Source organism: Microtus pennsylvanicus, chromosome 3 (assembly GCF_037038515.1).
Source record: "Microtus pennsylvanicus isolate mMicPen1 chromosome 3, mMicPen1.hap1, whole genome shotgun sequence".
NCBI classification, from domain to species: Eukaryota; Metazoa; Chordata; class Mammalia; order Rodentia; family Cricetidae; genus Microtus; species Microtus pennsylvanicus.
Window position 1 is genome coordinate 103,220,514 of NC_134581.1, and position 14,978 is coordinate 103,235,491.

Genomic DNA, 14,978 nt, shown 5'->3' on the forward strand with positions numbered 1-14,978 from the left:
GTTCATGTATATCTGTGGGCAGAAACACCAGCTATGACACAGAATCCTACAAGGGAAGAATTGGGGGTAACTTTTCCCCTTGGCATCATCTCATTGCTCCTTTGCTTGCTGGCCCTACCCTACTCTTAACTCTGACAATATCACCTTGACCCAGAAGCCTTCACCTGTCTACTCTATAGCAAATAGCACTGTGATGGATAAGGACTTGTCTGGGCCTCAAAATGTTCCTTCCAGGTTATAGGCATCTCTCTCCGTCAGTTAGGCATGAGGGGAAGGTAGAAGACATGTGTGTGCACCTAACTTTTATTTCGAAAGCTGGCTTTCCTGTGTGGCAGTCAGAATCCTCCATTTAAATGGGAAAGTGTCTCTGGCAGAGAGGAGCATTGAGACATCTCTGCTGCTAAGGCAGACTTGCAAAAATGCCATTCACTGGCTGGCACAGCCAGAAACCGAAGTGTATCTGTTACCGAGCCAGAAGCTGTGAACTGTGCTTGTGCCAGTGTCTCCATGCTTCTGTTTAAAACACACGCTCGCTGGTGGAGTTCTAAAGCTTCTATTAGCATCTTGTAAATTACTATTTATAAAGAAACGCATGTGTTACAGGCTTAAGCTCTGTTGGTGTCCCTTGTCAGATTTTCTTAAGAAAATTTAATAGCAGCGCTTGTGTGCTCAATGGAGCAACTCCAGATCGTCACGCCTGACGAAGCAGCCCTTATTTAAGAAGCACATCAGATAGGGCCAGTTTCCATAATCCCTTTTAACCCCTGCATAACTAATATCTTAGCTCCCAACCTTTCTGCTTATTCTTTTCTTTATAAGAAATCATATATGTGTGTATACATATTCAAATCTAAGATTGCATATTACTTAGCTATTCTATTTGTTTATATTTCAAAGATGTTTTATACGCGTGAATACTACATGTATGTCTGTTTAAGACATGCATACTTGATGCCCATGGATGCTAGAAGAAAGCATCAGCTCTCCTGAGTCTGAAGTTCCAGAAGAGAACTTGGTTAATTGTACCTCAAAGTCTGAAGTTCATATTTGCTCTGTGTCCATTTTATTTCTTTCCAAGTTCAGCAAACAGCCTTATAGCCATATGAAAATACTGTGGGTAGCATTGAAAAAAAATTTAATACTAAAAGCTAAGGAAAGAAAAGAGTCTGTAAGTCAAAATCTTCTGGAAGTAATGAAGGGTGACAATCGTCGATGTTTAGGTTTTCCTGCCAGGAGCATGCACTTACACTTTAAAGAGCATTTTCTCATTTTCCCTTTGGGCGAATCTGTGCATTGCTGTTTAACATGAGGGCTCAACAGATGAGCAAACGGACAAGAACCGAGCACAGCCCTTCTTTCTGGTCAAGCACCACCTTTTTGTCGAGCTGATCCACAGTTTGAGTGGAAACACTTGTCATGCCAAGGAAAGCCTGGTGCAGGAGCATGAGGTGACTTGTTACATTGCTTTCATAGCTGGGGAACAGAGAGGAGGGGTCAGGAATAAATACTTATGCTCATTTCATCATAGCCTCTATTCTAGTTACCTAGTTCAGGACTATGACCCATGGGATAGTCCGCCTACATTGACTGTGTCTTCCCCACTTAAACCTCTCTGGGAATACTCTCAGAGACACATGAGAGGCCTATCACCCATGTAACTCTAAATCTAGTCAAGCTGACAAGAAGATTAATCATCTGAAGCCTAACCTTTGTCAACTTGACACTTAAACATCACATGAAATCAAAATCATAAACAAAAAAACACTTTCTCCATTAGATAACTCTCCAAGCTTGTAGATATTTCATGAAAAAAAATGCATTACATTTATCACCAAGAGTTCTCTAAGACAGTTCAATATTGTCCAAAAGCCACAATCCCAATGTCTCATTCGGGGCTCAACTGTTGAGCCATGCAAAACAAAATTCAAGTTGATTATTTACAACACACAACTGAACAAATCAAACATTCCCATTCTAAGAGTGAGGAATGAGGGCATAGCAAGAAAGAGCCAAGAAAATAGGCAGAGTAAAGCATGAATTCCGACAAGTCTGGGACTCTTAGTGGTATCATCTGAGTTTCACCAGGCTTGGTAGCTCTGCCCCTCCACTTCTGTTGTCTCCAGCACACAAGCTGGCTATTCTCAATGGCTGAGGTTTTACACAGCAAGGCACCTCCAGCATCCCCATTGGTCTTCACCTGTACAACTCCATGCAACAGCCCCTGCCCTGCCATGCCTGGCCTCAGTAGCATTCTGAACCTTTCATGTAAGTCTTCATGACATTGTAATACTTGAATTTTACATATCTGCAAACTGAGTATAATGTGAACAAGACAGTCAAGTTTTGTTAACAGCGGGAATGCAGGAATTGTAGTCTGGTCTCCTCACTGCTCTGTACTGACCTCTTTGTACCTAGGTAAGGGAATCTTGAGACACCCTTCCTTAGTTGATTGTTTTCAAGCAAGGTCTCACCCCCATACCCCCTGCCAACTGCATTACCAATTCCAATTCACTTTCCTTTCTTACAAATTGCCATTTTTACAGGTGGGAGCTTTTGTTGATTGGGATCTTGTCCTCAGGGCACCTTTCCTATTGTCCCAGTGATAGCATAGAATTTTTTTCTTTAATGACACCAATCTTAGTAATAATAATAATTTCTCCAAACTGCCTTGCCTGCTTCTTTAAATTCACTCATGCCCTTTTCCTAACCAAACTGTATATTTCTTAAATCTTTCCATCTAACTTCAGAGTTAACTATAAGTTATATAGTTGTGATTCGTTGTCATAACCATGACACAGCCTGCATGTGACATTGTCTTGAAATTTCTTCTGCAGACATGTAAGTGCATTTTCATTTGTTTGTGCTTAAACTTGTATAACATGAGCAGTGTGTTTTCAAGTTCTTTGTGAGAATGTAACATGAATGCTCTCCAGTCCGATTCTCCAGTGTCCCTTCTACTGCCATATGAGCATGGTGTTTAAGGTCTGACTATCTGTTTTCTGATTTTTCATACTCCTACCGCAATGGTCCATTAAATTCTGCTTACAACAGTCTTGAGCATCTCTAGCCCATAAGTCCAAACTCTTCTATATTTCTTCTACAAACTGGTTCAAATTCCTATGAACGCCATAGTCAGATCATCACAGTAACAACTCACTTTATGGTAGCAATTTTCAGTATGAGTTATTTCCTCATTGCTGTGGTAAAATGTCTGCCAACAGCAATGTAAGGAAAGGCTGGGAGGGGCTCATAGTCTAAGGGGACACAGTCCATCACAGTGGGGAAGACATGGCAACGGCAATGTGAGGCAGATAGTCATATTATACCTATGGTCAAGAAATGGTCTCCTCTTCCCTTTTTTTGGTCAAGGAGCCCGTCCCATGTAATAGTTCTTCCAAATCCAGATATTTCCTTTCTTAAGCCCCTCTAGAAACACCCTTAAGTCATATCCAGAAATGTGTCTCCTCGCTGATTCTAAATCCAGCCAAGTTGACAGTGAAGACTAACCATCATGAAAGTTTATCATAATTTTCTGGAATTTCAAAAAAGAAGAAAAATAAACTTGAAGTGTAAACAACTATTAGGTCTGTCTAAAAAGTAGAACTGTACCTGAGGAGATGTCTCAGTAAGGAGAACACTTTCTGCTCTGGTCCAGTAGAGACCTGAGCTTGAATCATAAGCATTCACATAAATGATGGGATGTAGCATCTACCTGTGACCCCAGTGCTGGAGAGAGAGACAGGTGGAGCCTGGAGTTCCCAGGTCAGCCAGTCTAGCCAGTGAGTAAGCGCCATGTTTACAGAGAGGTCTTGTCTCAAAAAACAAGGTGGAGTGTAAAAGACGAAAAATTTCAGTATCAGTATCTGGCCCACACATATGTGCATACAAGTGTACATACAAGCACACAAACCAGTAGCTGGTTTATTATAGGATCCTGCAAGGCCATGTATGTGAACTTTTTAGAACAGTGCCTGATATATGGTATGTAGTAGCTATTACTATATTATTAGTCCCCCACATTTCTCCATAAATTAGATAGAAATCAGGATATGGAGAAATGTGGAAGAATCCATGGGCACAAGATCAAATATAACTGCTTTAAGCAAGAGCTGAAACCCTGCTTTTAATATTAGGAATGGAGAAAGTGGGGGAAGAATGGGGTTAGGAGGAAGAGAGTGAGGGAAAGAATTATCAATAGTTTTAAGTTTAAAGGAACTTAGGGGCCATTCAGGTCTTTCCATCCCTGTGCATTGAGACCACATTGAATAAAACAACATCACTGAGTATTCTGAAGAGTGATCCACTCTGCCCTCTCCCCTCCTCAGGACAGTTTCCTCTATCGGCATTGCACAGTCTCTTTATTAAGCATCAAGAGTGCCAGATGATTAATAGCCATTCCTTGTCCCTCTGCTTGTGTCCTATTAGAGAAAACTTCAACAAGCAGAGAAACGCTCTGAATGTCCTCAGTGCAGCATTTGTGAAACCAGCAAATGAGACAAGCCCTTGATCTGGGCGCTTGTACTGGGGGACCACCTCAAGGCTCTGGCTTCATGGGCTGTGCTCTCAAGGACGATCCAGAGATAAGATTCCTGCAGTTCTGTGTAGAAGAGAAATCTAGGAAGGTTGCACAGGAAAAGTAATACATGGACAAATTGCGAGGATGGGGAAGAGTTCAGAGTGCGGGGCTTGCACATAGGAAATTAGGCATGAAACATGGCAGCACTAATTCCAGTTAGATTTTAGTAGCAAGCCCAGCATTTGCCCTCTGGGAGAATTACGCTGAACCAGCCAAGACCTGCACTTAAAGCAAATGTGAATGTCCTGTTCGTACTTACACAGTTGTGTCCCAGACAGCCATAGGGAGAGAGATGAAAAGACATTCTTATGTGTGTCATTGTTCTGGCCACAGCTACTCTGAGTATCTTCAGTCCTTTTAAAGAGGCAGTGACATGGTTGTCATCTGCTTTTCAGGGAGAGCGTGTTTGAGTCTCCTGCCCCCTCAATGACAAAATGAAAGCCAGCTATTTTTAAAGCAATTGCCCTGTTCCAGCCATTTATCACCTTACCAAATGTCATTCACCTATGACTGGCATCTTTCCCTCCTCCTATTCAGAAGTTTGCATAAGGAGCCATATGAAATTATGCGGTTGTTTTTACAGCCCAGCCACACTCCAAAGTGGGCCTCTGGCTTGTGTGGGAAACTCCATTTCAACATTTAAGTCTCCAAGTACAGGTGTCTCACGTGTCTACAGCTCCACGCACAGTGTCCATGCCTCTCTCTTACATAGGTTGCAGAACGGGGTCCCTTTCCACATGGCCGAGTCAGAGCAGTTAAAAGGAAGCCTTGCTCTGATTGATCTTTTGCTTCGTTTGTGTGCAACACAACCGTGGAAATGGAGTTGGTCTTTCTGACGAATCCCTCCAGACCGGGAGTGGTGACTCCCTGAAGTTCTTCCTGACCATAGACGACAGCCAACCATTTGATATATGTTGCTTTTCATCCCAAGCATGTACCTCTGTAGAAAGTAAACTAAACCCTTTCTGGGTTTTCTTAGAACTGAACTCTTAACAAGATAATTTTCAGTGCGAGTAACCATTAATTAATGCCGTAGCACCGTCTGCCTCAGAAGTTCACTATTTCTTGGTTCCGGATTCCTATAGACAAAGCTGAGAACTCTGTTCATTCATTGAAACGCCAAATTAAGCCTGATTGCTAAGCTCTTTGATTCAGTCATTATGTATCCTCACTTCACAAAATAAACTCTTGTTAAAGCCTGAAAGGCAGTTTATGATCTTCCACAGATTTTTGACCACTTTGTTGATACATAACTCACACAAAATAACACGCGCCCGCATGGAGTATGCAGTTCTTCAGGTGTCATAGCATAGTACAAACCACACAAACATCACCATAATAAAACATAAAGGGCTTTCACTGCTCTCCAAAGAACCCATGTTCTTATCAGTAGACTATCTCCACCCAAGCTCGTCTGCTTTTCTAATGATGTCTACTTTTTACTCCTTTGACATCTGAGAACACATAGGGGCTCCTGGAAGCCCAGAGTACTGGGGTGTGCAAGGACTTCCAGCTGGCTTTCTTCTAGAAACAGTAACTACTTAGCTTCGCAACTCCAGTCCCCTGCTTGAGGAAAGTGTTTCCAGTTCCCTTCTCTGTGAGCTGATAAACTGAGACACTGGGCTGCTCTCTGAGACCCATGTGAGCATTGTAAAAAATGTCCAAATTTTATGGAGACATTCCCTAGCAATCCCCAGAAGAGAAAGCAGACTGTAGCCCTGGGCATCCATGCTGGTTGAGCCCAGGTTGCAGGAGTACTGGGTAACATGAGAGAATTCAGGGAAGCAGAGTCAGTGGCACCTTCTCTCTCTCTCTCTCTCTCTCTCTCTCTCTCTCTCTCTCTCTCTCTCTCTCTCCCTCTCCCTCTCTCTCTCTCTCTCTCTCTGTGTGTGTGTGTGTGTGTGTGTGCGTGCGTGCGTGCAAGCATGTGTGTGTGTGTATAAGAGTCACAGACATGCAATAGGAAGCAGAATTCTTCCTACAACCCCGCATGTAGCAAGCATGTCCCATTTCCATTGTGTCCTCTAACATAGGACTCCCTCTGAGGAGGCTGGAAGCTGGGAGAAGGCCTCCATCCCTCACTCTGTGTGAAAACAGCTGCTATTCGCTGGAAATGAGCCTTCATGACCTATGACCTTGTCAGACAGCAGGTCCGGAAATGAAGAGTGGGAGTCAGACCACACAGACCCTCAGTCAATATGAACCCAGGAGCCGGGCTTTTTTCTTTTCCTGGTTTTCATTGTTATAGAAGCTTCTAGATGTGCCTGAGCAGACAGAAAGATGAATATCAATGGAAAGAGTAAGATGTAGGAAGAAGAGTCGAGGTAGATGGCTCCTTGCTCTCAGATGCTGAGTCCTCTTTCTCGGATTCTGATATAGGAAGCCAGAGAGTGATAAATCTGTGGTGTTAAATGTCCGGGTACTGAAGAGGAGAGGCGGTTATTGACCTCCGAACAGTGTGGGGGAAGTTTAGCAGGAGTCCTACACCACGTGGGCGAACATTGGAAGCACCCTGCAGGGCACTCACATCAGGTCATGTCCATGTGCCCACTGGGAAATCACAGAGCTGAGAGCAAACAATTGTAATGATGACAGAGGAGGGTACCGGCGACATTGGCATATCGGATTGGTCAACATGAGTGGAATCTGAAAAGCCTATGGGTACAACAAGTTGATAGTAGTGTGTTTCTTATATGTTTCAAATTTGCTAAGAATGTGGGTTTCAAATGGTCTCACCTTTATGTGATTGATAGGTAAGTTCATTTGGTAAACTTTCCCACATGGCATTTATGAATCATAACATCGCTTTGCAGTCTATTAAAGTTATATCACTATAGTCAACCTGCAGCATAGAGAGAGAGAGAGAGAGAGCGAGAGAGAGAGAGAGAGAGCGAGAGAGAGAGAGAGCGAGAGAGAGAGAGAGAGAGAGAGAGAGAGAGAGAGAGAGAGAGAGAGAGAATGAATCTAGGGTGAACCACATGAATGAGGTCTTAGTGAGGGGGAATGAAGCATAGATTGTGATCCACTCTGACATGCCAGGGTGCAGGGAATGCATCGTAGACAGCTGTGTTACTCTAACTGAGATGTTATTTTGGATGTTACTAAGGCATCACTTAATGTCTTATGGCCTCTTGTTTCTCTAGAATCCATGTCCTCCCCTATCCATCTACAGCCCAGCAGCTTGAGGTCAAGAACTCCCCTGTAGACCCCAGAAACATTTTCCATACATGACTATTCTTTGATCTTTCCTCATTAATCAGCACACACCATGGAAAAAAATCCAACTCATGTTTTCTTCAGAGATATTATAATGGAGAAGTGGGAAATAAATTTAGGTTCCTAATTTCCATTTCACAATAAAAACAATAAACTGTGCAAAAGACAAATTTGTGCAATGAGCCAAGAGGCCTCCAAGGTCTGCCTTCTCATTTCTTCTGTCTTTATAGACATTGAAAGAAGATATAGGTCCTTCCACTTGGGATATCTTAGTGTAAAGATCTGGATACATAAAACAGAAAAATTGCAGTGGGGTGTTTGTTATGAGAGCTACTGAATTGAGACAATTATGTGTACAAGTGTAGCTATTGCAGAAATCACCTTCTTGGAAAGTATAATTCCAAGCGCATAAAATTAAATAAGAAAAAAAATGATATCTGATAGCCAGAATCTAATCAGTGTCAACTACGTATTAACAACTTAACAGCCTTTAGTGTGGCTCCTAGTCCAGCCCTAGGTAAACGAATCTTTGGGTTGCCTCATATTAGAAAAACAACGTTTGCTAAGGGCTTTTGCATTCCTCCCAAGCAGCAGTGTTTCTTCCGTGTTACATAGACCTGAGGTCGTGACCCAGCATTTCTTAGCATGTTTGGTTTTCCTTTAAGAATAATGTGAACCTCCCTGGGAACTGGAGGGTACCATTCTCCAACATCCTTACTTTCCCTTTAACTGGTCTTTTTTACCATTATTCAATGAGCTACCTGCCCCAGATATTTAAAAGTCAAATATTCTCATTTCTACACAGGTCTGATTACCACGACTTCGAGGAAATTGGATCGAGAGCAGCAGGCGGAACATTTTCTGGAGGTAAGCGCACAGAGAGAAGCGGCACTCATTAAAACTGACTTTCAGTAAACTCCCCTAACCTTCATCACAAGCGAGAACCTTAACGCCTGTAAGCAGTGGGTTTCCAAGGCAGGTGCTCCTCCTGGCCTGATTGATTCTGAAGGCAGAGGCTTCCAGGGCAACCTTATCCACGCACCGCTGTGAGCCTGTGAGCAGAGAGAGGCTCGCAGAGAACACTTAGCCCGGTAAGGACAGGCAGGTGCCTGCACTCGTCTGCCTGGACTTCAGACGGCTAGCAGTAATCAGAGAGGAGCCCTGTGAGGCAGAACCCCAAGGGCCTCAGCTCCAGATGTGTATGGGGGTTGGGGGGGAGCAGCGGCACTGCAGTCGGAATGAAGCATGTCATTCGAGAGGACGCTGCTCACCTCATTTCTCACCGTGGGGAGAAGGCTGAGGCTGAGAGGTGCGCCTTGATTCACAGCCCGAGATGACTGCTCCCGAAACTACAAAATCCACAGCCATAATTCATTAAGACAGGAGCAGTCACAGAGGAAACTCTAAGAGCATCACTTCTGAGGAAGAGAGAGATTAAAAGACAGTATACGGCAACAGATGAGAAGACAGATACGAGGGAGCTCTGCGGATCTTCTGCATTTCCAGGGTCTTTATTGGGTAGCTTGACAGAGTTTTATAGCACCATGATTTAAGTGTGACAGTGTGATATAGAATAGAGAATGATGCTCAAAGCTGTTTCTTTCATCCCTAAGACTTGCTCACCTGTACTACACCCGTACACACACGCACACACACGTGCGCGCGCACGCGCGCACACACACACACACCTCTACATGCCTAGACACATATATCCACGCCTACATACAATGATAAGCCTATATTCCTGAACACACATCTATATGCCTAGAGACATATGCACACCTTACACATACACCTGCATACCCCTATACAAATACACACACACCTGTACTGCACATACAAATCTTATACGGGAATCTCTTTGGAACCCTCCTTTATTTATTTTTTTACCGTGAAGGAGCTTTGTAAGGAACACTGGGCACTGAAGTGCTCTGCCTTGTGTAACCTAAAGCTCTTCATCATGCTGTGTAATTAATCACCCTCAACTTCTATTTCCTTCCCCTGAAGCATTGCAGAGCATGCATAGTACCCATACCTTATAGGGACACTGTTAGCATCAAATCTTGTGTTCTATAGCAAAGTATTTTTCAGAACTCCCACACATAATAGAGTGTTGTTATTACAGAAAAACTCTGTGATAATCTGTCCAAATACCTTCTTTATCCCATAAAGATAAAGACTCCAGGCTGACAAAAATAATTATAATAATTCTTTCCCCAAAATCCTGTTAATGGACTGAGAACTGGTCCAGGTTGGTGATTTCAGAGTTGCTTTGTGTGTTTCTCTGCTCCCCAGAAGGAGCTCAGGAGCCCTGGAAGGGCTTTGTTAAGAGGTAGCTAGCCCTGTTACAACCCAGAAGGAGGAAAAGAAGACAGCATTTCCTTAGGTGGAGCTCATGGCATCCTCGGGAGGGTGTGGCTCAGAGCAGGGATGGAGATGTATTGCAGAGAAGTGATGCAAGGCTGTAGGGGTCAGCAGGCATCCTTACTGTGCACATCCTTGATGTTTTCTGACCCCTCAGAGACTTAGTTAAGTGTGGAGAAACAGGCCAGTGCTTTGAACTTGCTTAGCTTGAGCTCTGATGCAGAAAACAGCAGGCCTGGGCAACTGAATGCAGTCTGGACTCTGGCTGCGGCTAGGCACCACCCAGACCCCCAACAGAGAGGGCAGGAATGATTAGCCATGCGATGTCAAAGGGAGAAGCCACTAAGAAAGGTACCACAGGGATGCAAGAGTGTATGGGGTGGGGGATGGGTTGATTAGGAAGCCCTATTTAAAGAGGTGACATTTGACGGTTTGGGTCTGAAATTCTGTCCAAGAAACAGAAAGTAGAGGAGGGTATCAATATGGAGCAGGGGCAGAGGGAGAGATGATGGGAAGTCAAAGTGAAAAGCAGCAGATCGATGCAGTAAGGATCCCATGCTTGTCCTGGAGTGTGACAGACAGCCATTAGCTCATTGACAAGTCGATTACAGAGTTAGGGTGGGGGCAAGGCAGCAGGGACAGTGGAAGATGGTGGGAAGTTTTAGAGAGACCCAGGGAGGACAGTGTGGCCTGGAGGAGAGTGAGGACAATGTAGATCAAGAGGGAATTATCTACTTCAGGCCCCATTGGGGATCCGGGGACAGCAGGAGGCTGACTTTCTAAAGCCTTCAGAGTTGAGAATTTAAGGGCTCTAGGCCATCAAAATCAGACCAGGCTGCTCCAGGGCACACCTCATTGCCTTAGAGCACACTGTCCTCAAAAGTCTACGGAGACTCAAACACCAGCTTTCTTTCTTTCCTCTCTTTCTTCTTTCTCTCTCCTCTCTTCCCATCTCTCTTTCTACCTCTTCCTCCCTCTTTCCCCTTCCCTTCTTTCTCTTCTATTCTCTAGTTCTCAACCTTTAAATTGTTTATCTTATAGTCATGGTGTTTTTATTCCATGTAAAATCACAGGAATTTCAATATACCCATTTGTTTTTATTTAATCATGAGAGGAATATTATAAATAATACTAAGTTATATTAACTATATATTAACTAATATAACTAATAATTAACTGATACAACTAATAATGAATAGTCCTGAAAAGATAATGCTTTTTAATGCAGACTAGAGTTCTCCATTGTACACAAATTTATATAGCTTCTGATACATTTGGAGAGTCCTGAGTATGGGAATTAACCTCTTGAAGAGTTGAATCGCCCAGGTAACACTATGATCCTCTAATGCTCATAGTAACCTCTGGTCTCTTTCATATTTTTCCTTTCCAATGAGATGAAGTTGACTTTTCCTGAAAGAGTCTGTTTAGAAGCCAATACAGCACCCAGAGGACATGGGTGGTTGGGAGTTGGATGCTATCCCCATGATTGAAGGCCCTTCAGTTATACACTGATTGAAGATACTTACTCTTATTGTGTGTGGGGTGCATGGTCTTGCAACTCTGTAGAGAAGTCACATTAACCTGTGGCTGCCATGACTGTTGTGACTCACCTTCGGCCCTGTTACTCAGGAGGCTGAGGCTGATAGACCGCATTTCTGACTAATCTAGTCTACACAGTGAGACTGTCTCTCAAACAAACAGCATGTGGATATCAGAGGAAGCTGGATATTCCCAGAATCCAGAGAAGTTGCCAATGCAGGCAGAGTAGCAAGGAATGCAGACAGACTTGCTTGTACAGTGTCTCTTTCCTCGGTGGTTTCTGGGTTAATTCTCGCCCACCTCGGGAAGTCACTGATATTAAGATATTCTGCTGCCCTTCTCTTACTTCCACAGGTGCAAAAATAGGTTTGTAGCTCAAATATTCAAAGTTCATACATTCTTGACAGGCTGTTGTGGTTGTGGTGTGGGAGGCCAGTTCCTACAACCACAGAATGTTGGAAATGGACTCATTGATTAGTGAAGAAGGATCACGTCTTGGTAGTTTTATCTTTGGCCCAATTTACTCCATTTTCAGAGAAGTCAACTACAAAATAAGGGATAAAGCTGTCCCTTGCAGTATAATCACTAACGTCTACTGGTTTCTCACCTATCAGATGCTGAAGCTCCCCAAAGGCACGATACTCCATTTCTTGAGGTATTAAATCAAGGCCATGTGGGGAAGGCTGGCGTTCATTTCAAGAGTGCCTGAATCTGGTAGACTCTCAGAGCTCAGATGCAGCCTTGGACCTCTCTAGACCTAACCCCCCAGTCCTCCCCATAAAGAGGAGGACCGTTCCCTGTCTCTCGGCTGATATAAAAAGTGGATGAATGAAAGCCGGAAGGTGCTCCACGTGTGGATGCTAAGGAATTTACATGTGAGCAGCGGACATGTGATCAGTACAGACTGGCTTCCTCGCTTCTGTTCTCTACACCTGGGAAACTCTGGATGTAGTGTGTATGCCGTGCCTGGTGTCACCCAAAAAGACAGGGCTGGGGTCACTATCAGCACATGCTAAAGGGTGTGAGCTCGAAGTAGAAGTCCAAAGATTCTGCCTCCTTCCATTTGCATGAGGATTGCCAAGTTAAATTGTCTCCAACTGCGGTTTTCTTTACCTGTAAAATGGAACTAACAATACCTTGCTTTATATACACAAGACACAGAGAGCCAGGAACTCACAAAGTCTCCAAAACCCTGCCTGCCCCTCCCTCCCCCTTCTCCTCCTTTCTCCCTTGTCTTCAAAAACCATCCTGTCAGTTACCTTTTTTTTTCTGTAACTGCTCCAGCAATTGACTCTCTCATATTGGTGTGACTATTCTTACACACACACAAAGTCCTGACTTGTGTATGTCTTTATCTTGCTTGCAAGAACAGCATGATTATTCTTCTCTTTTGATTTTGAAACAATGCTCTGTTCAGGGCTGGTTGTTCTGATTAAAATCTCCCAAAGAGAACAGAGAAAATATTTTATTTGTAAATTGAAAACTATGACAGGACAAGACCCTGTCCTGTATAGAGGCAGTAGATGAGAAATAATCCTGAATGTGCGTATAACTTGAAGTACCTGAGAGAATGTGGTGAGACTTTATGTGATAAAATTTGTATAAATATCATATCATAGCAGACATGCACCTGACACCTACAGACATGTGTGTACTACTAGTGTCTGCCTTTCACAGACTCATCCTACAATGTGTGTTATTCAGTGTCTGTCTTTCACAGACTCATCCTACAGACATGTGTGTTATTCAGTGTCTGTCTTTCACAGACTCATCCTACAGACATGTGTGTTATTCAGTGTCTGTCTTTCACAGACTCATCCTACAGACATGTGTGTTATTCAGTGTCTGTCTTTCACAGACTCATCCTACAGACATGTGTGTTATTCAGTGTCTGTCTTTCACAGACTCATCCTACAGACATGTGTGTTATTCAGTGTCTGTCTTTCACAGACTCATCCTACAGACATGTGTGTTATTCAGTGTGGTCTTTCACAGACTCATCCTACAGACATGTGTGTTATTCAGTGTCTGCCTTTCACAGACTCATCCTACAGACATGTGTGTTATTCAGTGTCTGTCTTTCACAGACTCATCCTACAGACGTGTGTTATTCAGTGTCTGCCTTTCACAGACCCGTCCATCATCTTCTGTAGGATGCAAGTCATATAACTCTGATTTTCCTCACACCTAGAAGTCTCTTCACTTTCCTATTAATTTGTCCTTTGGAAATTTTATCCAGGTATGTAATTTAATTTAATCGGTCTCCAGGTTACTCTCTCCGCACAATAAGGGAATGTGCTGCACTTTGGGAAGTTAGTGTCCTACTTCCTCTTGCCTTGGATGTCAATCCATGTGCCCGTAAATGTGATTCCAGGAATTCCCTACCTGGGAAGGCATCTGCTTCTGGAAGCCACGATAACTTCTGGAGAAAGACAAGCACAACCCTATTTCACACTGCTATTTCCAGAACTTAATCCTAAGAGAATGGGAAGGTGTCTCCTGGGTGTCCTATATTAACCACTTTTCCTGTTGTGTGAAGGAAGAGCCTTTTGTCTCATGCCCCCCCCCACTCCGCATAGAGGCTACTGTTTGAACCACAGCCTGTGTTCAATGCCCTGGAACAATTCCTAAGTCACATTTCCCTATTGGATTCTGTCACCCCTAGGAGGTGATAAAGATCTAATTCAGAAAGACATCTTAGAATTTTTTTTATGAGAGCTGTTGTAATTCCTGGCCACTGTGCACTTCTAAAGATGCTGACGTGTCAGGATTAGGCATGGAGCTAGGCTGTGAGCAAATAGGTACTTTCCTATGACACTATTGATACTGTATGTACTTCCGGGTGACTACTTCAAATAACACAGAAAAAAAATCAACATTTGATTACAATGTATAAGCTACTCTTTAGCGCTGTACCTCCTAAACTTCTCTGGACCAGGCACCCAGAATCCAGAGGAGTAGGACCAAACTAGAATGTATCCACTGGAGAGAGGCATGGCTCTTTCTACGTGCCTCTGCGTCAGGAAGAATCCCTCAGGAAAGTCGCACCTTTGAAGCTCCAGGATGAGCATCTGAAGGGCTTGAGGAGGGGACAGAGAGTGCAGGAAGCCATGTTAAATTCAAAGCTCAACTCTAGCTGCATTGGCAGAGATCAAACCAGCAGCCAACAGGCTCTCAGAGTCTGCAGGAATTGGAGACCCTCATATTTGTTTTTGACAAGGGAACATGATAAGGGTGTTTATTTATTCAGCATTTAGGAAACAGAGGCTGCGGTTCTGTATCT

At 43.5% G+C, this 14,978-nt stretch overlaps 1 protein-coding gene across 3 annotated transcripts in view; it reads left to right on the forward strand.

Moving 5' to 3' along the window:
- The window catches only part of Fat3 (FAT atypical cadherin 3), a 576,873-nt gene that overhangs the window by 400,168 nt on the left and 161,727 nt on the right, over nt 1-14,978 (forward strand). For all 3 annotated transcript variants that reach the window (XM_075966763.1, XM_075966765.1, XM_075966766.1), the window contains exon 4: nt 8,598-8,659. In XM_075966763.1, the coding sequence (XP_075822878.1) occupies nt 8,598-8,659 (62 nt within the window). The remainder of the gene's footprint in view (nt 1-8,597; nt 8,660-14,978) is intronic.